The sequence below is a fragment of the Pagrus major genome, chromosome 21 (assembly GCF_040436345.1).
Source record: "Pagrus major chromosome 21, Pma_NU_1.0".
Classification (NCBI taxonomy): Eukaryota; Metazoa; Chordata; class Actinopteri; order Spariformes; family Sparidae; genus Pagrus; species Pagrus major.
In genome coordinates this window covers 14442870-14470426 of record NC_133235.1, presented here as the reverse complement: position 1 = coordinate 14470426, position 27557 = coordinate 14442870, and the positions used below count along the sequence as shown (strand labels likewise).

The window sequence follows — 27557 nt, the reverse complement described above, 5'->3', positions numbered from 1 at the left end:
ATAATATAATATTATGTATAATATAATATAATACAATATCCTATTTATACTCGTGAGGGATAACAAAGTAAAGAATTGGTTACTCAGTGTGATGGTTCACGAGTCCACTATCTGTTTTTCATACTTTCAGGAAAATGATGGAGATGAATGGCTGCCGAGGGCAGTAGGACAAATACAAGAAAAAATTGCAATAATTTGACGTATATATGATTAGTAGTTACATTTTTAACCACACCAGTATGGCCCTTATAGCTTAATCATGGTATAACAATTCCAAACTAGTCAATATATCAATGTTATATTAAATATTATAAAATTAAACTGTTTTAAACACAAAAACATACAATAAAAAACAAAACAATTGTATCAATATACTGTATCTTTTTCCTCAAGTCAAAGACCTTTTATAAAAACAGAGGGAATGTTTCTCATATAATGTAAAATAAAGCCCTGTAAAATCAGTGTGCTGTCTTCTGATGGGACTTGAGGCTGGAGCGCTGGGTGAAGCACTTCCCACACAGCGAGCACTCGTAGGGCTTCTCCCCGCTGTGGACCACTGCGTGTCTGATGAGGTTGCACTGTTTGGTAAAGCTCCTGCCGCACTGCTGGCAGCTGAACGGTTTCTCCCCCGTGTGACTCCTCAGGTGCTCTTTGAGCTGACTGAACCTCATGAAGTTTTTGTTGCAGTACGTGCAGCTGAACCTCTTCTCGCCGATGCCGGACCTCCAGGGCGTTCTCATCCTTCTCGCCAGGCCGAAGCTGCTGCGGCAGAAAGAAGAGGCCGCTGCGTTTGGTGGATCCTCGTGTGGGTTCCTCATGTGAGCCGCAGAGTCTCTGTACTGATGCTGTGATTGCTGAGGAATCGAGCACTGATCCATGGTGTTGATCTGAGATAAAGCGTTGAGTGCTTCATCTGGTTGTGGTCTCTTACATCCAAAAGTTCTGGCTCGTCTTTTTGCTCGTGCTGCACTGACCATGACTGAATGTGATCCACTTTGAGATGGGAACACAGAGGGAACTGAATCAAACTCTTGCTCAGCATACGAGAAGTTTGCATCAGCAGTTTCTCTGCACAGATCCGACGTCCACAGCTGTCCGTCACCTTCATCTATCACAAACTTGTGGGCTGAAACAAGAGGAGCTGCGTTCTCATCTGGCTCTTCCTCTCTCTCGTGTTTCACTACGAGCTCTGCCTTGATTTGGTTGTACCCGTCTGTTGGGGAAACCAAAGATCCAGGGTCGTCCGGGTTCTCAGCTGAGTGGTGACACTCTACAAAGCTGTTGGTCTGGGCAGGTTGTGAGGCTTCGAAACACTGCGGCTGCTCGGCCTCAGAGACTAAAGAAAGCACAGGAAGCACACATCATTCTCAAGCTCTAAATCTAACAAATCTCTTCTCAAATCTATGGTCATCTTTTATTACTAAAGAGCAACAAACTCATCAGCCATTAAAACAGCACAGCAATTTGTTGTTGCAGCTGAAGTTCTTAAATATTAAAGTGATAGTTAGGTATTTTGATGTGGGGTTGTATGAGGTTCTTATCCATAGTCACTGTGGAAACGTGCTTACCTAAGTCTTGTAGCACTGGATGGGAGAATATGGAGTTTGTTCTATCATGCGCCAATGTGTCTTGTATGAGATATAGTGAAGGTTAACTTATCATCAGTTGTGGAAAAAGTGTTCAGATTTTTTACTTAAGTAGAATTAGCCTGTTAATACCAAACTGTGAAAGTACTCAACTGCAGGTAAGAGTCATGTCAGTATTATCAGCAACATTAAAGAGCCTACTATAAGTTCGTAGTGCAGTAACATTGTCCCTGCCAGTTTTTTACTATTATATCTAATTAATGCTTCATTAATGTGTATGTTGCCTTTTACTGCTGTAGATGTTTATGGTCTAGGCCTACTGTTAACCTATAACATCATCATGAATGCTGCACAACTGAGAACCACATATCTCCTTAAAGTGAACGTGTCATGGTGTCAGACAAACAGCTTGATTGCATCTTTTTGATGATGCAGTTTCCAGCTAATCCCTGAGGATTTTATAAAGAGTTTATTATCTTAAGAAGAAGAATCTTCTCAGCACATAAAGGAACACTTCATACTTCATTTTATCATAAAAACATTAAAAATCAACACATTGGGACATACAATGGTTTTCACTGCACAGAAGGGTATGAATAATAATCTGAAAATAACTAGTCACGAAAGTTAATTCAATAAGCACAGAAAGGTCAGCCAATGAAATGTCAGAAAGGGCCAAAGTGTGTTACTATATATCTTTAAATCTTACAATTATGGCTGAAAATGACAACACAATTAAACAAGTTTGCCAATTTCACATATCTGCACAATGCAAATCAACAGCCAGTTTTCTATCCGGATGTAGCTGTTGTTGTTACCACAACGTCATACTGATTCGGTTTATTGTGAATGTCCACTCAAGCGGCCATCTTGAGTGTTTCCACATGGTTGCCATGGTAAAAACAATGGATACTTTAAAAAAAAACATTCTGTTGTATTTAGGGTTAGGGGGTTAGGGTTCTCCATCAAAGGACGCATTCTAGAATATTGCCTTTGATCCAAAGAACACATTAAAGAATATTGCCTTTGATCCAAAGAACACATTATAGAATATTGCCTTTGATCCATATATATATATAGGAGCTATAGGAACAGACACAGAGGGATCGACAGAGCCGACATAAATCGCCAACTTTCCACTACTGAGAAAGCAACAAACAAGAACAGAGAGATGAACGACTTAAGGATGACTGTACTCCGCAAGCAGCACGAGGCTGCTATGTCTAGGAGGGAACCTCCACAGACTGTGGAACATCAGCATCATGCCAAGAAGTCTGTTAAAATGCCCAAATATCGCATTTTCAGAAGGCAACCACCACCACACTGCAACCCTGAGACACAACATTCAGGTGCAGTTGAGGACACTGATTTTAAAAGGGGCCCAGTCCAAAGCAAAAAACTTTGGACAGCACCACGCCCCTACAACACCCAGCATGCAAAACCAAACCATGCTGGCAAGATCAAGTCCTATAATGGGGTCAGGGCTTCACCCCAGCAGGCCACCTTTCATGTCCCTCAGTTTCAGGTTCCGCAGCTTGGGACCAGTGAGACAGAGCAGACCATGATCTGCATCTCTGAGCTAGATTTTCACCAGCTCATAAACAGAGAGGCAGAGTGCATTGCCAAGCTTCAGAGCAAGAATGAGGCTTTAGAAACTCAGATGCAGGTGTTAAAGGAAACACTCACGAGAAACAAGGCTGTCCATGATGAGGCTGAGATGGAGAGGAAGAACACCATCAAGGACCTGGAGTTTCAGCTGTCAGAGAAGAAGGCGACTCTTCAGCAGCAAAAAGAGAGCCAGAATGACCTTTACAAGTACGTGGCCCAGATGAACGAGGAACAAGAAGCTGTATTTGCCCAGACACAGAGTCTGTTGCAGAGACTTGAGCTGCAGTGGCAGGAGAAGGAGGCAGAATGCATCACCAAGCTTCAGAGCGAGAATGAGGCTTTAGAAACTCAGATGCAGGTGTTAAAGGAAACACTCACGAGAAACAAGGCTGTCCATGATGAGGCTGAGATGGAGAGGAAGAACACCATCAAGGACCTGGAGTTTCAGCTGTCAGAGAAGAAGGCGACTGAAGCTGAAGCGCTCTCTAAAATACAGCAGCTTGAGGAGGCTCTTCAGCAGCAAAAAGAGAGCCAGAATGACCTTTACAAGTACGTGGCCCAGATGAACGAGGAACAAGAAGCTGCATTCGCCCAGACACAGAGTCTGTTGGAGAGTCTTGAGCTGCAGTGGCAGGAGAAGGAGGCAGAGCGCATTGCCAAGCTTCAGAGCGAGAATGAGGCTTTAGAAACTCAGATGCCGGTGTTTAAGGCAACACTCACGAGAAACAAGGCTGTCCATGATGAGGCTGAGATGGAGAGGAAGAACACCATCAAGGACCTGGAGTTTCAGCTGTCAGAGAAGAAGGCGACTGAAGCTGAAGCGCTCTCTAAAATACAGCAACTTGAGGAGGCTCTTCAGCAGCAAAAAGAGAGTCAGAATGACCTTTACAAGTACGTGGCCCAGATGAACGAGGAACAAGAAGCTGCATTCGCCCAGACACAGAGTCTGTTGGAGAGACTTGAGCTGCAGTGGCAGGAGAAGGAGGCAGAATGCATCACCAAGCTTCAGAGCGAGAATGAGGCTTTAGAAACTCAGATGCAGGTGTTAAAGGAAACACTCACGAGAAACAAGGCTGTCCATGATGAGGCTGAGATGGAGAGGAAGAACACCATCAAGGACCTGGAGTTTCAGCTGTCAGAGAAGAAGGCGACTGAAGCTGAAGCGCTCTCTAAAGTACAGCAGCTTGAGGAGAGCCAGAATGACCTCGAGAAGTGCGTGGCCCAGATGAAAGAGGAAAGCAAAGCTGCACTCGCCCAGACACAGAGTGAGTTGGAGAGTCGTGAGCTGGAGTGGCAGGAAGAGAAGGCCAACTTCATCCAGTCACTCAGTGACGTGCAACACACCCTGGGGGATGAGAAGAAATCTCGGGAAACAAGATTGAATGATATGGCAGAGAGGGTCTGCATCCTAGTGGAGCAAATGAAGAAGCCGAAAAAACCTTCTGTGTGGAAAAGATTCAAAGGGTTATTTAAGTGATCCTGAGGACAATTTGCCAGCCTACATCATACACAACTAAGTCATCCTGCAACTATCTTGCTACCCCCAACTCCCTCTATCCCACCAAGACAAAACAGTCAAAAAACTGGAACTGGCCCAAGTTTCCGCTCCATTTCTGCTATCTGGGGTTCCCCTGAGCTTCTATGGGTTTTCTCCGGGTGCTCCGGTTAACCTACTTTCAGTGAAGAAGAAATTCTTCAATGAATTAAAAAAAGTACAGCAGCTTGAGGTACCTGAGCTTCTATGGGTTTTCTCCGGGTGCTCCGGTTAACCTACTTTCAGTGAAGAAGAAATTCTTCAATGAATAAAAAAAAGTTAAATTAGTTCAGGCTGCATAAAAATGAGAACATCAGCACGACTCAGATAGCAAAATTGTTGCAGCCCAGATCTGGCCTACACCATATATGTTCATCCAGCCCACATACCACCTGGAATGATGGCACTCCTGTTTGCCAGATCTGAGCCACGAGCAGGCCATATGCAGGACTGAATTGCCTTTCTACTACTGGAACACCATCAACAACAAAAATAATACCATCATTAAGTCATCATAACACAAATTAGCATGCAATAAAAGCAAATACAAAATTTGCTAAATTTTAAAAAACGTCATGTCTGTCAGTCAGTTGTTGAGAATTTAAAGACTGTTTTAAGACTTTAACCACACACACAAGTCATTTGACAGCAGAACCAGAAGCTTTACTTTTGAAACTTGAAGTACCTTCAGCTGATTATACATTTACTTTAAGGTTTTGAATGCAGGACTTTTACTTGCAATAACGTGTTATGTTGTTGTAAGTATTTTTACATAAATGAAGGATCTGACTACTTCCTCCACCACTCATCTACTACTGACTACTACTGAAAAATTACATATCAATTATATTAATCAATAATTGTTTTAGGATTTCAACAGTAGTTGTTCTTTGCCACTAAAATGTTGAGCTTTGAAGGCTTTCTTGTGTGTGCTGGTCATGTAACCACGGCCGACATAGGTAAAGGTGAGGTAAAAATAAAGGTAAATTATACGTTTACTTCTGTTTTAAGAGTTATCAATATATCTTGTGATTTTTTTAAAATCAAAATCTTTTCAGGGCAAAACAGTCGTTCATTTGTTATAGACAGGTTGAATGATAGAAACAACTAAAGAAAAAAAAACAGCTTGAAGGCAATTTACTGTCAGAGAGGCTCTGGACCGAATTTTTGAATCAGATGAAGAGGAGATCGAAGTTGAACCGGATATAGAGGAGGATGTGTCAGAACTGGAAGACAACATCGATCCTGATTTTGATCCGGACCTTTATGAGACTGACCAGTCAACAGATGAAGAGGCCCCTGAGGAAGAGGCACCTGGAGAAGAGGCACGAGAAAAGGAGGCACCTGAGGTGACATTCCAGTCCAAGGGTGGCAACTTGCTCTGGTATTCTTCCTCCCAGGACAAGTGTTGAAAAAATTGTAAGGATGACGCCAGGGCCAACACGGTATGCAATATCTCGTGTGGATGACGTCAAGTCCAGCTTCCAACTCTTTTTACCAGAGTCCATGGAGGAAATTATACTGGACATGACAAACCTGGAGGGGAGGCGTGTGTTTGGGGACACGTGGAGAGCATTGGACCAGGTAGACCTTCAAGCCTACATGGGTCTGTTGATTCTAGCAGGAGTATATCTGTCAAACAATGAAGCTACACACAGTCTGTGGGATGCAGAGTCCGGGAGGCCTATATTCCGGTCAACTATGTCCTTACAACAGTTTCATATCCTCTCAAGAATTATCCGATTTGATAACAGAGATACACAACCTTCCCCGCACACCAGCCTCTGTCAGTCTGGTTAGGAGTCTGCAAGCCCCAGCCGCTGCCCCAGGATCTCCCCCCCAACAAGGACAGGGGCAAAAGAGGAAGCGATGCAAGCTCTGTGCCGTGAGAGACAATAAAACAAGACTGACATGCTACAAATGTGATGCCGACGTTTGCAAGGCACACTCCAACCTGATTGTACAATGCCACTCCTGTGAACACACACACACACACACACACACACACACACACAGAGGTGACTATTCATGTTGATTTTCTGATGTTCTGTGAATTTGGTCTCTGTTGCAGTTATTCATGTTCACCACTAATTGGAGACATTGTTTACAGCATTAAAAGGTGTTAAATAAAATGTGGCAATGATTATGATTGAATGATGTTTTTTGTGTTAATGTAAGAGCAGTTAAACCAACTACCTCCTGGGTGAGCAGAGTATATAGACAAATCTATGACTATGACCCTACAAGACTTAACATATGGAAATTCCTTAACAGTGGGCATTTTTTGTCACATATTCTGTAATTGTACACACGCTGTTACGCACCTGTTGCTGATCATGTGATGAGCAGAGGAAGTTTGTGTGTGTATCTGAAACTAAGTGTGATGTGAACTCACTCAGTTTGTCCTCGTTCTTCCACACGTCCTCCTCTGCTCGCTCCTCTTTGATCAGTATATGTTCAGCTTCATTAGCACACTGCAACACCAGGCTCAACATTAGTACTCACACACTGTGGAGTCAAATAAATACACAAACGCACACACACAAGTTGTGCAAGTAAAGGAAAAACTCGTCTACGGTGAGGTTATATTTAAGTATGTTTTTATTCCATCATTTTATTGTTTTATATTATTGTTGCATATGACTATGCCAGCCATGTATTCTAGTTATTGTTTTTATTGATCTACCTGCTCTCATTTAGGTTTGACAATAATTTATTTATTGTTGTTACCATGGTTACTGCCGTATCTGTTTTATCTTGCCCGTATGAATGTGAATTCAGGGCATTGCTGTAAAAGAGCTTAATGCTCAGTCAATTTTCCCTAAATTAACGATGGTTGTTGATAATGATGAAGTACAACTGACTTAACATTATGGTTATTAAATGGAAATAAACAGTATGAAGAAATAGAATAGTGCCATGAAAGTTTTTGTACTTTCATATTTTTGCAGAATTTATAAATTCAAGTCATGATAAAATATACTGATAAATGGTGATTTATTTTGTTTTATGTTTAAGCACTTTATCTTATTTTAAGTTCATAAATCTTCTATTGCCAAAAATACCAGAAATGTTCTCTATTGTGTTAGTATATTGAGACAAAACCCCCAACTTGTAGTGATTTTAATAGTTTAAAGGTGCAATATAAAATATTTTTTAGTTTAATCATTAAAATTTAACTAAAATGATCAACAGAATGTGAAAAAAATGTAGCTTTCGTATTATATCAAAGATGTCGATATAATGTGTGGCACTACACACTACACACTCTACTTAAGTTAGCATGCTAACTAGTTAGCCCCGGACTGTCCTTTCTCACAATACCGCCCTGAGCTCCCAGTCCAGACCGCTAGCAGCACGGCTAACTGAGCTAACGGCAGCTACAGTTAGCAGCATTTAGCGCTCACTGTGGTGATACGCTGCCCAGTATTTGCTTGGAGTATGAATGCAAAAGGTGGCCAGTTGTTATGTTTGGCACATTTGAGTCATTTATCATGAAAAAATGAAAAACATCTCAGCTCTGGATCCTGCTTCTCAAATGAGAGGATTTTCTTTTTCTCTGTTTAATATCATTTTGCATTGAATTTTATGGTTTTTTAATTGTTGGTCAAACAAAAAAACTGAAATGAAAGACAATGTTTCATTATATTTTGGCATTTTATGGATGAAATTCTAAAAATATTTATCAAAAAAGCAGGTTAATAAAAAGTAAAAATGACATTTTCTAGTATTCTTACCTGTTGGGGTTGATTTTGAGCCTCAGCATCCATCTGTCTGTCCCAGTCTGTGCTCGGTCTGCCTTTGTTCAACACTACTTTGACTAGAGGAGAGAATCTCTCTGCTGCTGGAGGATAAAACACTGAGGAAGAGGAACAAAAATACACATTTCACCGGGTTTTAAAAGCACAAACGCGACATAACATGGCACCCTCCATCCAGGAAATCAAACTCTGCCCCTCACCTTTCCTCCTGGCTCTCATCCTGCTCCTCCTCAGCTCTGCCTCCATCACCTCACACTTCCTCTGCAGCAGGTCGATATCTCGCCGGCTCTGGCTCACCTCCAGCCGGAGCACCGCGCAGCTGTCGTCCACACGCCGGTTTATCTCCGCCACAGCTGCCTTGGCCAGGACCTCCATGACGGACAGCAACTGGCTGTGGAAGCTGCAGTTCTCCATCTTTTCGACAGATTTCCGTCTCTTGTCAAAACACAAATAAATATATATAATATTATCACCTATACGCGCCTGTATGTGCTGTGTGTCACCAACTTTAAGGATGAATGAATAGATATCTGGTCAGAGTGTTGTGGTGAAGTAAAAGAGGCTGTGAATGTCTTCCGCGGATGTCAGTTGGAGAGGGTCGCTCGCTTTGACTACCCCGCGGTTCGTACGGGCGGTGTCACTACCGCTCACTTCAAAATGGCAATTTCTTTTAAGTTTACGTACTTTAACATCTTCTGCCATAAAAATGATAGAAGCTGGAGAGTTTTTATGTATTTTTTAACGACAGTAAGGTACTAAGGTTGCTAGTTCAGCGTTATTTCCGCCACTAAGGGACGTACTGGAACACAAAACGAAGTTAGCATAACAGCGTCACTTGTAGCTACAGGTGAATTACCGTAAATATTTGAGTACATCCGCATTTTGACCCCAGCGGTGGAAGTCAGAAGTCACGGTGAATCCAGGTGACTAACATGTTGGATAATATAACAAAGTGCTAATAAACCGAATTATTTTGTTTTTATTGTAGTTTTATTAACATTAAAAATAATTGAGAGACAGACATTTAGAGCATCTCCTGGTAAAGCTAGTAGTTGCATAAAGTAGTTAATAAATTGCAACTACGAACTAATTAACTAGTGAAGTATGTATCAGTTATAAGACATTAATTAGGTTGAATTGCCAGGTTTGAAAAAAGACACTAGGTGCACTTACCCTCATGAGTATTTGTACCCAATTCAATTTATTTACAACTTATTAGCCTAAAAAAGATCTTTGTCCACAGACTTGATGACATATGAGGAAGTTGAAATCCATGAACATTTATTATTGGTTTGCCAAAGCTTGCATCTGCATTAGAAAGTATGAAAGGGATTTTTCATGAAATCAATGATGTATTAACATTATTAAAGCCTTTTGTGACAACTTACAGTATAAACACTTTATAGGAGGGGTTTCCATAAGGCCCAGGCAATAAGTGCCACAAATAGTACAGAGCCACATTATCAGAGATTATCACATTATACCACAATATTTTTATGCCATAATCTGTCATAATTTCCATTTCATGCTACTTCCTACTTCTGTTCCACTAGATCTATATTCCTCATTTACTTTGAAAATTAGCCTTATGAAACATGTGATCACTTTATGAGGTACAGATCCATTACAAACTACATCTTTAAATTGATGTTGTTGTTGTCTTGTCATGTCATGACACTGCTATTTTGACCCTGTCTCACCATCTTGGATAGAAAGAGATTTTAATCTCAATGTAACTTCCTAGTTTAATAAAGGTCAAATAAAAGGGGACCTTTCAACCAGTTGCAGCATACTGCTTTCATATTAAGAATCCAATAATGTATTGTAATAATATAATACTGCTGGGATCATTATGCTGCATAAAGAGTAATTTTACTATTGATACTTAAAGTACATTTTGTTGTCTTTACGTGAGTAAAATTTTGAATTTACAACTTTTACAAAGGGCTGGACTATATTTCTGTTGTGGTATTGTGGTTCTTTGTAGTAATTTGTAAACCTTTTTTTACATTCTAGTAGTACTTTGTGTAGTGGAGTACTTTAGGCTAATCCAATTGGTATTCGTTGCAGTAATATGTGCTAAACTGGCATTTTGTGGTACTTTCAGATATGCTCGGTGGTTGTTTACAGAAAATTCGAGTTGCTCTTTTTATTTTTTGGTAAATCAGTGGTGATAATGTTATAGTTTTAGTTTCTGTTGTGGTGTGATTTCTGGGTCTTCATGATAATTTGTCATAATTTATGGTCAGTGATGTAATGTAACTAAGTAAATGTGAGGTACTTTTACTTACATTTTCAGCTACTTAATACTTGTACTGCACTACATTTTGTAGGCAGACATTGTAATTTTTGCTCCGCTACATTAATTTGATAACTTTAGCTACTAGTAACTTTGCAGATTGCTTTCTGCATCAGAGCCAAAGTAGTGTATGGATTAAAAGAAAAAACACTGATTCTGCTAATTAGAAAGATGCTGAATATCAAAATTGATAATCGGACAGGCCGTAAATATATGTACAATTCACTTTTACTTGTACTTTTGATACTTAAGTACATTTAATATAAGATAATTTAGGACTTTTACTTGAGTACTGTTCTCATGGGTGACTTTCACATCTTTACTTTTACTCAAGTATGATTTTTGGTACTTTTTACAACACTGCTTATATTATTGTTTGGTAATGTTTTGTAGTAGTTTGTTGCATTTTGTAGCAGTAACTTGTGATACATAATATGGAGATTTTGCTTGTATTTTGTGAGCCTTTGTTGCACCTCTGCAGTACTCACTGAGGCGCTGTGTCATTTGTTTATCAGTACTGGTTTGTAGCATTGATGTAAAACTGACACAGTCAAAGGAAATGGGTTGAAATTAGTTGAATTTGCCCTTTATGCACATTGACTGTCCATTTCTTTCTGTCAGGGTGAGGAGCACACATGGAGCTCGCTCTATGTAGAGACAAACACAGCACGTAAAGGGAAATAGATGCACTGTACAGATACACTGAACTGATTTCCCTACTCAATCAGCAGAGGCGGAGAAACCGTGGGCCACATACAGAGAGAAAGCACAAGAGAAGGAGAGACACTCAGGAAGTTAACAGGGGAAGTTTAGTGGTTTCTTGCGTCATCATTTTATGCTGCTACTTGTGTGCCGATGCAGAGTGAAGGTAGGAACACTCGCTTTTTAACTTGTTTATTTCCTCACCTTTCTTCTCTGAAACTCTTTCCTAAAAGTGGACAGAGAGGGACGGATGGTGGACCAGAGGAGAGCAGTGGCAGGTGTCAGTGAGATGGAGGAGGTGGGGAGTGAGTTTGAACGTCTGTATGAGTCTATATGTTCCGATCATGACTTCCGCTGCAGTGAAAAAGGGGCCGCAATGGCCGTGACATGCGCTCATGGAGGATAGAGCCGGTCTGTAGTTAACACGGCCCTCAGGCTGGAGCTGGAACCGGAGGATTCAGTGGGTCCATCATGCCCAGAGCGATATTCTGGTGTGATTTGAGTGAAACGTTCAGAGTCTCACTTCACTGAATTGGAGAAGTACAGAGGCAAGGGTGTGGCCTTCCATTCGAAAAAAAAAAGATTGAGTTCATCAGGGGGAAGTGGAGAGCCACATATGCACGCTGAGGATTAAATGCAGTTTGTTGTTTGATTTTAGGAGAGAGTGTTGTCTGTAAAGTGAAGCTGGAGTTTGCAAACTTTTTGACATTTCTGCTTTTGCAGGGTGGAAGATTAACCAAACTATGTCCTAACACTCCATGACAACTCTAATGCAACATAGCTCACAGAGGAAACAACCTGCACCCGACAACATGCACTGAAGCAAAGGAAACAGAAGCAACAGCAGCAGCACCACGGTGAAGTCTCTGAAATGTGCGACGCTTCTACAGAGTCACATTAACAGAGTTGCTCAACACATCCAGCAGCCACACGGACAATCAGTCAGTCAGTCTGACGGCACAAACAGAGCAGCTCGGGCCGGTCTGAATGTGAGGTGAAAACAGCCGACAGGAAGAGATGAGGAGAGTTCGGAGAAAAGGGGGGAACAAAGAGAAGGTGTTTGGATGTGATCTGCTGGAGCACCTGAATGCCTCATCACAAGAGAGTGAGTGAACAGACTTATTTCTCTCACCGCTGTCTTCATTACAGTACAGATTAATACCAACATGTGTGTAAAATCACCACAAACAATCAGAGACATCTGAACAACTATACAATGTTTATTTAACAAAATCTGTATAGATACAGGTAGATGTCCTCATTAATCCGGTAAAACAGAAGTGTGTTTTTGTGAATATTTCAATACCACACAGATCCTCTTTATCTTACCTCCAGCACTTATATATTCTGAATGGACATGACGTTTCGACCACAACTAGTCTTCCTCACGAGTCCATGTAGAACAGATAATGACGTATGTGTTAACATGTACAATATGTACATATTCAACATTAACAAACTGAACATTTTGCATGTTGTTCCCTTGTTATTGCTCATTCATTAAACTGAGTCTCTCACTGTTCCCCTCAGTTCCTCTGGTCCTGCGATGCTGCAGTGAGTTTGTGGAGACACATGGAATCGTGGATGGAATCTACAGGTTGTCTGGAGTGTCGTCCAACATACAGAAACTCAGGTAGGTTACGTGTGTGTTTGTGCAACTCTTTGAACCTATATCTGTAAAAGCGCTGTATGCTCCATGAGGTTTGTTTGTTGTGTTGATGTACGTCCAGGGGCGAGTTTGAGAACGACAGCAGTCCCGATCTGAACAAAGATTTGTACCTGCAGGACATCCACTGCGTCAGCTCTTTGTGTAAAGCTTATTTCAGAGAGCTGCCCAACCCTCTGCTCACATACCAGCTGTATGACAAGTTTGCTGTGAGTAGCTCAGACACACAAACATATCACACAATTTAGCCCCTCTTGCTTGACCGCAGGGGTTTAGAGTATCTCCCTGGCAAAGAAAGTATAAATCAGAACAAATCCGGATCTCCCAATGATTATAGACTCAGCAAATTGTACTTAAAGTGTCACCATCAATGGGCATTTTAATGTTGTAGTTTGTCAATGTGGAGCCAATTTTAGATACTAATACTACTGGGTAGATTATAGTAATATAGTACTGCTTCATATCATACAAGCCTGTTGTATGTTTTAATGTAAAAACTAACCATTTTATAGCCATTACATTGTCCAATCAACATTGACTTCATAATAGTACGTTAAAGCAAAAACTCTTCTTGACAGTTTAAGTACAGTACATGAGTCAGGTGTCGTGAGTTTAGGTAGTTACATTACCCCATTGCATATTTCCACAATGAAACTGAAATAAAAGCATTTACTGATAAAAACATGAGTCATCAGTTGTATCAGCATATTGATTTGAGCACACGTCTGTGTTTCAGGAGGCTGTGGCCATCCAGCTGGAGGAGGAGAGGCTGGTAAAGATCAGAGATGTGTTGAAAGAACTGCCAAGACCACATTACAGGTACACACCTCTACTGCACTAAGCGCCTCTTTCACTGTTCTCATGCAGTTTTCCCAACTAAGCCTGAATATAAACCTTTACTGCTTGAAGAAACGAATTGACAGCCAGTGGGTACCCTCACAGTTTTGTTACATTATTTTTTACTTCAGGATTAGTTGGATTCATTTTGGCGATCCGTTCCATTTAGGATAAGAGTTAAGGATTAGTCAACTTCCTGAATATGTAGATTTTAGAGCTTTGTCACCAGGTACCCAGGTAGAGAAAGGTTGGTTGGTCAATATTCTGTCAGGTTGGGTAGCACACCTATAAAAATCGACAGTAGATATCCAATTATGTCCTGAGAAGACCTGTATGATATTTTTTTTAGTTGTTAAAGTAATTAACACTGATTTAGCCACTGTTTTTGAAAGCTTTTTCTTTGGTTTTCACTCACCGACTGGTGCTCTATATGAAATCTTTTTAACTCTTCACTTCCTCTCCGTCAGGACTCTGGAGTTTCTGATGCGCCATCTCGTCAGGATGGCCTCATATTGCTCAGAGACCAACATGCACGCCAGGAACTTGGCCATCGTCTGGGCCCCTAATCTACTCAGGTTAGCTAATATCAGTCACATACATCAATATGTGTCGTGCAACTCTTCACTCTCTTTCTTCATTTTTACCAGCATTTATTCCTTCATTCACTCATCCATTAATTTATTCATCAATCAATCTGTATGTTAAGGTCAAAGGACATCGAGGCGTCTGGTTTTAACGGTACAGCAGCCTTCATGGAGGTCAGGGTTCAGTCCATCGTGGTGGAGTTCATCCTCACACACGTCCCTCAGCTGTTTCCTGAATACGGTAACACACCGGCCTGATAATCCTAATTTTATTTTGCTTAATTCATTCTGCATGAAACGCTGTACAAATGTACAAGTCACACCGTATCACTGATTTACTTCACTCTATTCAGGTGTATCAACTGAGAGAAGGAAGTCCCTCCCCTCCCCGTCTGCAGAGTCCAATCAGGAGGAAGGATTTTTCAAATCAATTCCTACTCAGGCTGTCCCCAACTTTGGTCACATCAGTCCAGGAGACGGTCCTCTACCTATAAGACCCTACCACGCTATCATCGAAGGCACAGACAAGTGAGTAGACGCATTCATCTGACAGGAAGTGTTTCAGAGGGCATAATTATCAGCTGGTACATCCTCTGGAAGTCTAAATGAAGCAGGCATTCTGAGAACCTTATGTCATGTTAGGCTTGATTTAAGTGTGCATTTATCTGCGGTGAGATAATGCTGTATAATTACAGTGTTTGCTGCCATGATGACATTAAATCAAATAGCTGAATCTTGGGAATTATTGAATCTCTGTCTCGTTCAGGAGGAAAGGATCTCTCAAAGGCAGGAAGTGGATGTCCATCTTCAACATCGGAGGACGATTCCACGACCCACGACGGAGACACAAACAATCAGCCAAAGGTACAAAACCTTATTGTCGTTGTTAGTCCAGGTAATTGCTCCTAAACTTGATATAACGTTTAAAATTTATTGCGGTGTTTTTCCTCTGTGTGTATTGTTTTGCTACATTCTACAGTAATAGATTTAAACAGTAAAACCCTCTGATTCACGTTCATACACGCGTATCTGGGAAGAAAACTGTTTCTGCTGAATATGTGAAAACTAATCAGTTTCACACTTTGCGTGTACTTTATGTCTTAATCTTCACTCGTTTTTTTTTGTAGATTTTGTCTTAAATAATTGGTTCTTTGTTTCAGAGAAAGACAGGCCTGTTTTGAGACCAGCAAGAAGCATGGACTCCCTCAGCACTCCATCCTTTCCAAATGAAGGTGCTGCTCTTGTCACACATTTTCAATCTGATTTTCTCAGAACAATAAATAAATACTGTAAATATTTCAAGAATAGGAGAGATTATTGCTAGCGCTGAGGTGGTTTGAGCATCTGACTAGGATGCCACCTTGGACTGTTTGTTTCTTCTCCCATGTATTCAGAATATGTTAGTCTCTTGAATGTGTGAATGCAGCATTGGGTCTTATTGGGTCCTGTTTTATTCCAGGTACCAGACGTTCTGCCCAGCGCCCTCCTTCCACCCATAACTCCACACCATCTCCCCTTGTTACCTCCTCCCCTCAGCCTGGCTCTGACGTCTCGGTATCTACCGGTGCGATTGGTGGCAGTGAATATGCTGTGACCTACCGCAGGGGAACAGGGTTAGTGAGCGGGGGTGCAGGGACCCAGGGCACCTACACCGCCCTCGACCCTGAAGGTTTAGGACTCACAGGCAATGAGACTCTCCAGTCCAGATCTCCAGGACTCTCCACTAAAGTAGGCCGGAGAGCAGCCATGCACATCACAGGGCCCACCATGGTCACTGTGCCCCTGCACATCACCTCCAACCTGGCATTAGGGTTGCTGCAAGGGGGCGGTAGTGACAGGGTCATCCATCGCAGCAGGGATAAGGATGGAGGGGACAGGGTGGAAGGTAAGGAGGGAGGAGAGAAGGTGGAGAGGAGCGAAAGCAGAGGAAAGGAGGGGAAGGTGGAAGAAAGCAGAAAGGTGGAGGAAGAGGAGAAGAATCACAGCGGGAAAGTGACGGAGAGGAAAGGAGGCGCGGATGCAGAAGGGAACACGGTGGCAGGTGGTGGTGAGGAGGAAGAAGGTGAAGAAAAGAAGGAGGAGGAAGAGGAGGAGGTAAGAGAGGAATGCAGATGGAAGCCAGAGCTGGCGGGAGGTCGACGTGCCTCCAGAGAACAACGAGCGAAAAGCCTGAGCTCCAACACTGAGGAAGATAATGATGAAGATGCTGTTGATGATGACAAGGACATTGATGAATACATGGGTAATTTCACCTGTTTCATAACACTTATCTCCTTTAATATAAACACTAGAGCTTTAACTAATGATTCTTTTCAATATCAATTATTTTTATTAATAATCATTTATTGTATCTGGTCAGGGGCTGAAAGATAAAATGCACTCTTGTTACACAGATGAATGTGTATATTCTCAATTACTGGATAAAGTAATATTAAACTATTCTAAAACAGAAGTACCGTTTCACAGCTGACAGCAGTTTACAATTAATTAAAACAGAAAAGCAAATCCTTGTGTTTAAGGTGCTGCAACCAGTAGAACTTTTGAATATTTGTTTAATGATTAAGATTAAGATTGCAATACGATATATGTATCTTGATATTTTAAAATCGCCTCACAAACACTTCATAAATGCTAGGACTGGGCAACAAATCAAATATTACAATGTATTTGAAAAAATACCTCAAACAATAATGTATGGATGATTATTGGTACTTTAACAAAATATCAACACAATGAGATTTCTGACCAATAGCAATCAGTGTGGATATAATGGGTAAAGACAAGTATTAGAGGAAGTTGAACAGGCTGTTATATCACTTTAAAATGACATCACTTTACTGTAACACAGCCTTTAAAACCAGGAAAAGACAAAACTTATGTCATATCATGATATATGATATCAGAAATCTAGATGATAAATAGTCAAATTGTAAAATTGTAGTATAAAAGTGTAAACATACAAAAAAAATTAAAATAATGACTTAAACAGTGACTTAACACCAGGTGGAGAAGTTTCACCTCTGACCACACCCACATCACTGACAGGTGTGGTAGTGTGTGGTCAGAGGTGGGATTTGTTGCATCTGCTTTTCAAGAGGCGTGGCCCTACAGAGACAGGAGCGTTCACACAGACAGTGAATAGAGGTGCTGCAGCAACGGACAGGATGAGGAAAATAATGTTTTTTTTTAACCTTGGAGCATGTAAACATTTTCTAGTAGACACCCAAAATGAGCCTGAAAGTGGGCATAATATGTGACCTTTAATGGACAGAGAATGAACAGAGAATCTTGCCTCATTTACAGACATGAAAGGGGTGACGGCAGCTGATTTCAAGCCGGAGGCAACTCAGCATGTCGATGACCGTGTGTTCGATGCTTCGGACATTCTCAACTCAACTGAGGTGGAGGGGGACGACCTGGGGCTGTCCGGCTACGTTCAAGATAACTTTGAATTCCTTGACCAAATGGACTGCAGCGCTATGGACCACATGGATTGCAGTGTCTCCTATCAGGTGTGTGTTGTTTTATCCATGCAGGTGAAGATTGAACAGTGTTTGTTGATGGAAAACATTTGTTACACACACATTTTATTTTGGTAATAAATTATAGGTTTGTAGAGGATAAAAACAGCAACTTTTCAACTTTCTCTCTTTACCCATCAGGTGAACGAGTTCTCCGTTGAACCTCCTGGTCACTCAGACGATGAGTATGAAATCATGGCGCAAGCTCAGCCTTCCTATCATTCTGCAGAGGTCCACACACACCTGCAGCCTGACCCTGAGTTGAAACCACACAGGCCGCTCAGCATCGACATAAACAGCCGACACACTAAATCCCTCAGCTTGCCTTACATAACCTCACCTGTGCACGGACCAGAGGAGTCTTGCTCTGAAGAGGACCTGGAGGGGGATGTCAGTGATGAGAATGATTACAGCAGTGAGGAAGATGAGAGCATGTATGTTAAAAGCCTCCCCGCTGATTTCTTTTTAAGCAATTTGCCCGAGTTTGAAGGAGACTCTGATAAACAAGTAGGTTACGCTCTTGATGGAGTTCCTGCACATCAATTACAGATCCCTGAGGATAGGGAATGCCACTCAATGAACCTTGAATTTCCTGCTTGCAAAGTAACAACTACTGGAGATGAGGAGCAGGTAGAAGTGAAAGACAAAGAAGATGAAGACGGACTGGAAGAAAAGGAGATAACAAAGACAGAAGAGGAAGATGAAGTTCACCAGAGAAGAGACGAACTGGAAAACAAGAGGCAAAGGTGAAAATTATGACATTTTAACATAGAACACAAAATGTACAACAATCCAGTTATCAACTCAGCTCATATCATCAACTCAGTTATCATGCAAGTGCATTTCTAGCAGTTTATGTAAGACTTTTTTTTTTTAATGCCATATAGAACAACTGCTGGACACATGTTTTGAATAGCTGAATTTAAAACATCTTTATGATCTGCTATGGTTTGTCTCACCTGCCCTCTCACAAATGGTGTCCAAATGGCGTTAATGTGAGTCCAAGAGAAAAACACGACACATATAAGAGACGAGACAACAGTTTAGTGGTGACGTGTTTTTAGCAACACATCTCTGTGTGATCGGCTGCCCAGTTGAACCTTTCCTTACATTCTGGTTTGAAACATCTTTAATTGTTTGGGCTATTGTCATATCTTACATTTCCTGAGGAGCAGGAACTTGGTGCTTTTCTGCTGCCCAGCTGGCCTCAGCTGCAGAATGTGTTGCACCATTGCTTGTTTTTTATTGAATTATATTCTAAAATAAAACATGCCCAGGCAAAAAGCAAAAAACAAACCCTGTTTTATCACCACGGTAGGGTAAAATAAGGGCGCTGTGGCAGACAGAAGTTCCTACAACTATCCCCTTTTAACAAAGAAAATATTAAGCCATTAGAATAATTTGAAAGACCATATCATCATACAACAAATGATAAAGAGATATAAATAGAGTCAAGTCAGTGAAGAATATAGTTAAATGTTTAGCTGACCACAAGGAAATAAAAACAGTTCTTTCAAATAACAAAATTGTTTCTCCAATGTCACAATAATGAAATACTTTATTATATACTCAAAACTGTATTTCATAAGTAATGAATATGTACTAATTTTTTATAAATCTTCAACCAGTTGTCTCAAGCAACATAATGTATTTCTTCAGTGCATTTATAACTGTCTTGAATGTTTCTATCTGTCATCCATCTGCAGCAAAGTGATAGAGGAAGAGCTAAGTGTCGTGGAAGAGCCTCGAAGTGACAAAGAAGAACCTCTCACTTCAGATGAATCAACACACTGCTGCTGCGCTGACGATCCACTGCCGAGCAACGATGAATCAAGCGCTGTGACTGACATCACGGTGGAGGAGGAAGAGGAAGTGGTTGATCATCCTCGCGGTGGTTATCCACCTTGTCATGCAGTTTCTTGTGTCACACATGAGGAGCTCAAAGATGAAACAGAGCAGCCCAGAGCCTGTGTTAGAGAGGATATGAATGAGAGAGACAGCGGTGAAGGAGAAGACAGGAATTTATACAAAGAGATAGAGGACACGTTCCAAGAAATGGTTCTGGAAATGACAGAAAATGATGAGAACATGCACGAACAAAGCACTGAGGAAGGCTGTGAAGTGTTAGCAGACATAAAACATGAAGAAAAGATGCAGGAAGGTGGCGAAGAGCAGGGCATTTGTGGGACAAGCAGGGACATTTGGGATGAATATGAGGAGGTTGTATGTGAAGTGATAGAGGATGAGGAAAGTGAGCAGGCTGAGAGGGAGGCTGCAAAAGAAAGGGTTGCCAGGGAGGGCGATACGATCGAAGATGTAAAAGCTGGAGAGGACGAAGAGCAGATAGCAAAAGTTTCAGGAGACGAAATGGTGGAAGCGGATGGAGGAGAGACAGAGGACTCAGAGGAGGAAACAACGGAGGTGACTGAAGAACAGATTGTAGAAACAGAGATGCAGCAAGAGTTGGAAGAAAAAGAGACAAACTTACCAAAGATGAGTGAGGCAACTCAAGGGAAGTACGCCATCAATGACGAAGCACAGCATCATGATGGAGAAGAAGTGATTTCAAAAGACAAACAGAACAAAGAGAGAGATGATGAGCAACCAAGAACACCACCAAGTGTAGATCTAGTCAGGCTTGATATGAAGGAATCAAAAGAGGGCAGAAAGTGTGAGGAAAGTGACGGCAGCCCAGGAGGAGTCGGAAGGAAGCTGGTCGTCTCCAAGCATCCGAAAGTCTACCAAGTAAAAGCTGTGCCGGTCGTGCCTCCGAAGCCGCAGCACTGCAAAATCACCGCCCTGACTCTCCGGCAGCAGCAGCAGCAGAGAGACAGAAGAGACGCTGACAGAGAGAGAGAAAACTCAGCCGAGCAGGAGAAAGTTTTCACATTAGATCAAGGGAGCGACTTAGACGAGGGCAGGGCGAATAAGGAGAAGCCAACACTCAGGGGAGGGGAGAAAGAGAGGGAGAGGAGGAGGGACGGGGATGAGAGCGCCACGAGGGACGCGAGCAGAAACAGTCCCCTCAGCATGTGTTTCGATGAGGCTGTTGCCATAGCAACCATGAGGCGGGGCAAAGAGAAAGAGTGCGAGAAGGAGAAGGAAAGGCAGAGGGAGTGGGGGAATGAAGTGCAGTGAAGTTTTTATTTGTCTATATATTGATTTAAACTGATTTGACTGTACAAACTATTTGTCTATTTGTAGCATAAAGGGTTTTGTTGTACTTTCAGGATATAGTAAATGACAGCAGGGCAACAGTATTGTTTGTGCAGTGCTGTTAAATATGTTTAGGTGTTTTTTCTGCCATGCACAAACTTGATGTGCAGACAGGAGATAATAGTTTTTTAAAAGTATTTTTCCAGAGGATTTCTCTCTTGTTAGGCAGAGAACTGTAGAGAGCTAACAGGAAATGGGGGAAAACAGATGGGGGATAACATGCAACAAAGTTCCCTGGGTTAACTAGAAGCAGAGCTGATTCATTTCGAACAACGTCTGGGTTTAAGATGTTGATCAGGAAGCTTATAAATAGCTGCAATTGTGCTACCTGCTATGAAGTTATTAAAACTGAAACCAAATTTACAGATGGGATTAAAGGTGAACTGCTGCTTAGACATGGTGAGGATGAAATATTTGACAATCCATCAGGATAAACTGATGCTTTCTATATAAACCCAGAACTTTCACAACTTCCAGGTCAGTAAAACAAAACATCCCATCATTTGATAACTACTCAATCTTGAGCAAAATTAAATAGATAAGCCTTAAATTGAGCTCACTCTTGTTTGCACTAGTCTAATTATACAATACTTTGTAATTATATAAAGTATATGTATGTATACAGTCTATGTATTTTATTATGTGGTTTGAAATGCGGTTTGTTTTTGAAAGAACTGGGCTGATGAAAGGAATGTATCATTTATGATAAATATAAAGTCTGCAAAAGTCTAACTTTTATTTGGATTATGTGAATAAAAAGATGTTTCCAAATGTCTGTCCTATTATTATTATTATTATTATTATTTACAACTCAACTTATTTCTTGCCTTCTCATGTTTATTCATTGAAACTTTATTGCAACAAGTATCATATATACTGTAGAACATCCATTGCTTTATTATTATGTTAACACATATTTAATATATTGTATTGCTGACATTTAACTTGCATCTTATATGCTGAATGTAGGCCTTTATTCCATTGCTTGCTTGTGCTTATGTAATAAAAGTATTACATATTAAATAAATCACCAAAAAGTCAAAAATACACCGGAAATTAATTAATTATTTAATTAGATATAGTTTTCATGGCATGGTAATTAGATGGTATCCAGATAAGTACTCATTTAGACTTTGAATATACAGGCTTTGTGTTTGACAATTTGCTTTTGTGAATATATATACATAAATACATAAAGTACATTTATGCTTTACTTAAAGAGAAATTAATTGTACCGTGTCTGTTAATAGATATTTTCTTGTTAACAACCAAAATGGGAAGTAGAGCTCAAGTGAAAGATTTGCAATTCACGTTTATTAAAAGAGTTACGTGAGTTGCCCTCTACGTCACATCCGCCGTCTAATATTCCCGGAAGTAAACCAAAATAAAACAGCTTGGAAGATGCGTCGTCCCACTACAGAAGCCTCAGCTGCTTGTTAAAGCTGGAAATTAACTCCTCTTGAGTGTTTGTTCTCTGTCAGCAGGATGTCGTTCCCCTCCTCTTTCGGTACGCAGGTCTCAGCCATAATGGACGTGTTGGCGAAGGCTGCGGTGGCCGAAATAACGAAGCTGGTGGAGGACGGGACTGTGGTCCTCCGCCTGGAGATGTGCCGGAGGGACAGTGAGATTCAGGAGCTCAAAACTAGTTTGAAGCTGATGGAGGTTGAACTCTACAAAGCTCGAGAAGCAGCTACGAGCCGAACTACTGAGGACACTCAGCAGCAAACAACAGCCGGGAGTCAGGTCCCCCAAAAAGGTGAGAAGCGAGACCAAACTCAAAAAAGCTGAAATTAAGATTTCGCTTGCTTGTACACACCTTTTCATGCTTGGTAGAACATAATTTAAGATCCTTGGCGATTGTTTATGGTGTCCTGTTAAATTCGGCTTGAAGATTAAAGACCAAAGTATTGCTGTTAGGCACTTTGTCCCTGTAAATTGCCAAAGCAAAACATTTTGGGTAAAGATGTAGAAAGAAACCATGAAATTTGGAAGCAGTGACCATTTAATTCAAGAAGACTAACTTAGATGATCAGGGCCACATGTGTTTGATTAATAAAATGTTATAGAACTGTGAAAAAGACCCTCACAATTTCCTAAATTCTAAGATGACATCCTTAAATTACTTTTTCTATTTGACCAACAGTCCATAGCATGTAGATATGCAGTTTACTATGACTTAAGACAAAGAAAAGCATCCTGTTCAACCATCTGAAAGCAAATTAATTGATATTTCCATTATTATTTAACCTGCCAATCTTGTAGATAATAAAATGTCAGACAATTTTGGAAAATGTAGAAATGGTCCAACATGACCTCATTTTAAAATGACTTGTTTCGTCAGAGCAACAGACCGAAACAGAAACAAATGCAGCTTCATATAAGACCAAGAAAAGCAACAAATCCTTACAATTAAATAAGACATATTTATTGACTACTTGTGTCAAGCCTATAAATTACTAAATTGGATGAACTAAAAGTAAAAAATGCTGTCAGTCGATCAATTGACTTATCATCTCAGCTCTTGATTTAAGGGGTAAGGAGAATGTGAGTTGATGAGGAAATGATCTTTAGTTCAGAAAAAACTTTGTGCTCTTCCAGTCATGGACACCTTCCAGTGAACAGGGTAAGTAAATAGCCATGGCGTTGTACAGTTCCAGTTAATGTCTAGTCAAGTTTCCATGCAAATTTAGTGCAAGTACACCGTTAGAAAAGAAGAGGCCCCAACGAGATTAGTTGAAATTGGGCAAGTGAAATCTCTTCATCTCTCAACAACTCTCCAACTCTCTGATGTTTTTGTCTGCTGCTGTTTTTTGTTTCTACAGTGAAGAGATAAATCAGTTTCAATTGCACTTACTTGCATTTTGCTTTTATTGATGCATCTACTTTTTCACCTCAGCTAAGCGTACTTTTTTCAGTATTAAAAGTTTCTGATTTTTTCTGCTTTTCCATCCAGCTGTTTTTATACACAAATTAAAATTGCATATGAAATGGGTGGATGGAAACACAACTACTTTTTAGCTTTGTTGACTTGCATTTGCATTTGTGGAGTCAAATTCATGTTTTCCTTGTGTCAATTTCAGGCGAAAAAGAAGACCAGGAAACATGTGCAGTGTATCAGGAACCAATAACTGCTGATTCACTCCATGAGCCTCGACATGAAACAGGGGAGAGCTGTGACACAGGGCCAGTGGTGAAACGCGAGTCGGCAGATGAATTTGCTGCCCAGGAAATGACAGACAGCACTGCAACAGCAGACGTTTTCTTTGAGGCAAGAGAGCGAAATGACCCCATCTGGCCTCCTCCTGCTTGTAGCATGTTTGATAAAAGCCCTGTTGCAACACAGCAGCATATACAGCTTTTCTCCGCTCACACTGAGCAATATGCCGCTCATAGAAATACAGAAAGTTCCTATAACTCTATATCAGCTGACGCAGAGAAAATCGCAGATGATTCTTTAAGTGTGCCGATAAAAGTAGAGGTGGAGATTCGACCTGTGTGCATGAGAAGTACCGCTTCAGAGCCTGTTCACGTTGAACAGTTCAGACATGCTTCACACCCTGCAGTCAGTCAGGACCCTTGCTTGCTGTCTCCTTCACGACAGGCTGGTCCATCACTAGTCCTCCCTCATGCACAGAGGTCTACAGCAGATACAGCAGCACCAAACATAAGAGATCACATCCTCAGTAGAAACAACCTGAGAGCAAAGAGACTGATGAATGTATGGAGAACAAATCAGAAACTCTTCATCTGCTCGGTTTGCAACAGGGGTTTCCCCCGCTTGTCTCAGCTTGAAGAGCACAAGACCACCCACCAAACCTTTAAACCTTTCAGGTGCCTCGAATGCGGCAAATCTTTCACCCAGAAGACCCGGCTGAAGACACACCAAAGTGTGCACACGGGCGAGAGGCCGTTTAGCTGCAAAATCTGCGGCAAGATGTTTTCGAGGCAGGACAACTGCCAGAGACACGAACGCTTCCACAGCGGGCTGAAGCCGTACAGCTGTGGGCAGTGTGGTAAAAGCTTCACTGTGCAGGGAAACCTCAAAATACATCAAGAGATTCACCTGCAGGGAAGATAGCACTCACACACTGGGGCTGGGGGGAGGAAGTGGAGATGCATCGTCCATCTTTATATACAGTCAACGATCTGGACAAGTTTTTCTCCACTGGACTGCTGTGGTCCACAATTGTTCAGTCTCCCCCATTACTCCCAGTTCTTGAATCCTGCGGAAGATATCCTCTCTGCAAGGCATTGGAAGGTGTTTAATCACCAGCCCCACTGGCCCATACCCCTTCTACAGCAATGGAGGAGGCCTGTGGAGACTTTAATCAGAGTTCATGCCAGACCTGTTGGTGTCCACTGTATTGATACAAACACATGTTTTTAAGAGTTTTGCAAGAATTGTTTACTTTGCAAAAATGAACAGTGTTTTGCTGGTTTGGTGTAAAGTTTTTTGGTTAGTGTGTAAATTTGCAAAGATGACAGTGTTGAAAACATGGATGAAGAAAAGTGTTTTTGTAAAAAAGAAACATTGTCATATTTCCCAACCATACTCTAAATGCATACAGTTTGTAGCTGCCGGCTATTTATTTTTATCTGGGCTCATCAGCATAAGTATATATTATCTATCTATCTATCTATCTATCTATCTATCTATCTATCTATCTATCTATCTATCTATCTATCTATCTATCTATCTCTCTCAGCTCAGCTCAGTAGTCGGTATGGACAGATACCCTCTCTTCAGGTTGGGTAAAGGAATCAGGATTGGAAGAGAAAAAGCAAGATCAATGCATCTCCTAATTTTTCCAGTTTTATCATAATCTTACTGTACTCAGTGCCTTGGAAAGTCTCTGGTATCTTCTGCCTAGCACTTTGGTAATGTTGTCTTCATGATGATGTCCCCTCCAGACACAAACCGTTCATTTAAACTAAAATTACTTATCACACCTTGAGTATACACAAGTGATGTTTATTCAACTAACAGGGTGTGGAAGTGTGTCTATGCAACAGTTTGTCTTTCAAGATTTGCTTTATATTAACATTTTAGGTTCTAACTTTAATTTCATGTCCCCCCTGCTGGATTTTTGTATATGTACATAAAAAAATGTCAAATCTACTGTATAAATGAGTATATGTATATTTATATTAGATGTACACACATTGTTTTCCAAAACTAACTATTTAACATGTACTTTAAACGTTTGTATTTATTAGTTGAAATTATTGTTTCTCTAATTTATTTTCTTTCTTTCTTGCTTATCTTTGTTTTGATTATGAGCTTTCTAAATTATGAGTTATGAATATGGTTGTATGGATTCAATAATATTTTGTCGGGGTAAAATGGAAGGATTAAAAATAATGAAGTAAGTTAATGGTTGTCAAGTCACATCCATTGTGTTTCAGTGCCTGGGGACTTTTCATACATGGTGTCTAAAATGGGCCACTTCATAATACTGTCGGTTAAGGGTGGCAACAAAGTGAAATTGATCGTATTACACGGTGCTAAAATAGCACTGTAGATTTCAAACTATCCATATTTTGAGCACTTTTAGGACATCTTGTTCAAGTTCAACTTTTCATTGTTGACCTTTGAAACAGCAGTTGACAAAACAATCTTCACTTACTGCTACACGTTAAAGCAACATTATGTAACTTTTTCATTTTAAAATAACAGCTTCACAATCATGTTGATGGTACAGTGTCTTGTAATAGAATGTGAATGGTGTCTGTGTCTCAGCCACTCCGCCCCCCCATCACTTGTTTCTGCACTATGTAACTTCAGTGAGAGGGTAGGATCACAGCGTTACATACATGTTTACTTCAACATATGTTGATGAAGGTTCTCAGTCATCCAGATCCTGGTAAATGTAGGTGCTATATCGTAGGCAATTGGATTTGTCCTTAACTCTGTTCTCTGTAAGAACACACCCATACAGAGTTTAAAAGCCTGCCAACTCCTCTCCAGTTAGTTAGAACTGAAGAAGCCTCTTGGATGAGAGGTGAAGCGTCTTGAAGGAACTGAAACAAGTCCAGTTGCCTACGATACAGCACCTAGACTTACTTCAACATTACAAGTCAATAATGTCTCAGTTTGGCGCGATTAATGCAAAATACCATCTAGTTTTGTGTTAAACCGTAAACTTCATCATCTTGCACTACACATGTCACCAACACCAACATGGCTGCCAACTCAGCACAGAAAAGTTACTAAAAAGATGAAAATCACAATAAAACTGGCCA

General features: G+C 40.8%; 3 protein-coding genes across 3 annotated transcripts; 2 read left to right on the top strand and 1 right to left on the bottom strand.

Annotated features, from left to right (window-relative positions):
• Positions 1-437: 437 nt before the first annotated feature.
• LOC141017231 (uncharacterized) lies at positions 438-8999 on the bottom strand. The gene is made up of 4 exons (XM_073491882.1): positions 8690-8999; positions 8466-8587; positions 7124-7202; positions 438-1336 (listed from the first exon to the last, which is right to left on the bottom strand). Exons 1-4 carry the CDS (start codon positions 8901-8903, stop codon positions 459-461), a joined length of 1293 nt encoding a protein of 430 aa, XP_073347983.1. The 5' UTR covers positions 8904-8999; the 3' UTR covers positions 438-458.
• Positions 9000-11623: 2624 nt separating this feature from the next.
• On the top strand, positions 11624-22085 carry arhgap30 (Rho GTPase activating protein 30). The gene is given in 15 exon segments (XM_073490486.1): positions 11624-11656; positions 12214-12595; positions 13021-13123; positions 13221-13365; positions 13893-13975; positions 14461-14568; positions 14700-14818; positions 14931-15105; positions 15344-15441; positions 15738-15809; positions 16037-16819; positions 17881-18089; positions 18240-18844; positions 19805-21170; positions 21173-22085. Coding segments are annotated over 14 exon segments (4008 nt in total). The 5' UTR covers positions 11624-11656; positions 12214-12507; the 3' UTR covers positions 21227-22085.
• Positions 22086-22732: 647 nt separating this feature from the next.
• LOC141017136 (uncharacterized) lies at positions 22733-26652 on the top strand. Its single transcript, XM_073491752.1, has 2 exons — positions 22733-23070; positions 24395-26652. The coding sequence occupies exons 1-2, from the start codon at positions 22800-22802 to the stop codon at positions 25390-25392; spliced, it is 1269 nt and encodes a 422-aa protein (XP_073347853.1). The 5' UTR covers positions 22733-22799; the 3' UTR covers positions 25393-26652.
• The last annotated feature ends 905 nt before the right edge of the window (positions 26653-27557 follow it).

Coding starts and splice junctions, on each gene's coding strand:
- LOC141017231 (XM_073491882.1), bottom strand. CDS start 8,903: ATGGAGAACTGCAGCTTCCACAGCCAGTTGCTGTCCGTCATGGAGGTC. Junction 7,203..8,465: donor CTCAAAATCAACCCCAACAG/GTAAGAATACTA, acceptor CTGGTGTTGCAG/TGTGCTAATGAAGCTGAACA. Junction 1,337..7,123: donor GAAGAACGAGGACAAACTGA/GTGAGTTCACAT, acceptor TGCTTTCTTTAG/TCTCTGAGGCCGAGCAGCCG.
- LOC141017136 (XM_073491752.1), top strand. CDS start 22,800: ATGTCGTTCCCCTCCTCTTTCGGTACGCAGGTCTCAGCCATAATGGAC. Junction 23,071..24,394: donor GAGTCAGGTCCCCCAAAAAG/GTGAGAAGCGAG, acceptor TGTCAATTTCAG/GCGAAAAAGAAGACCAGGAA.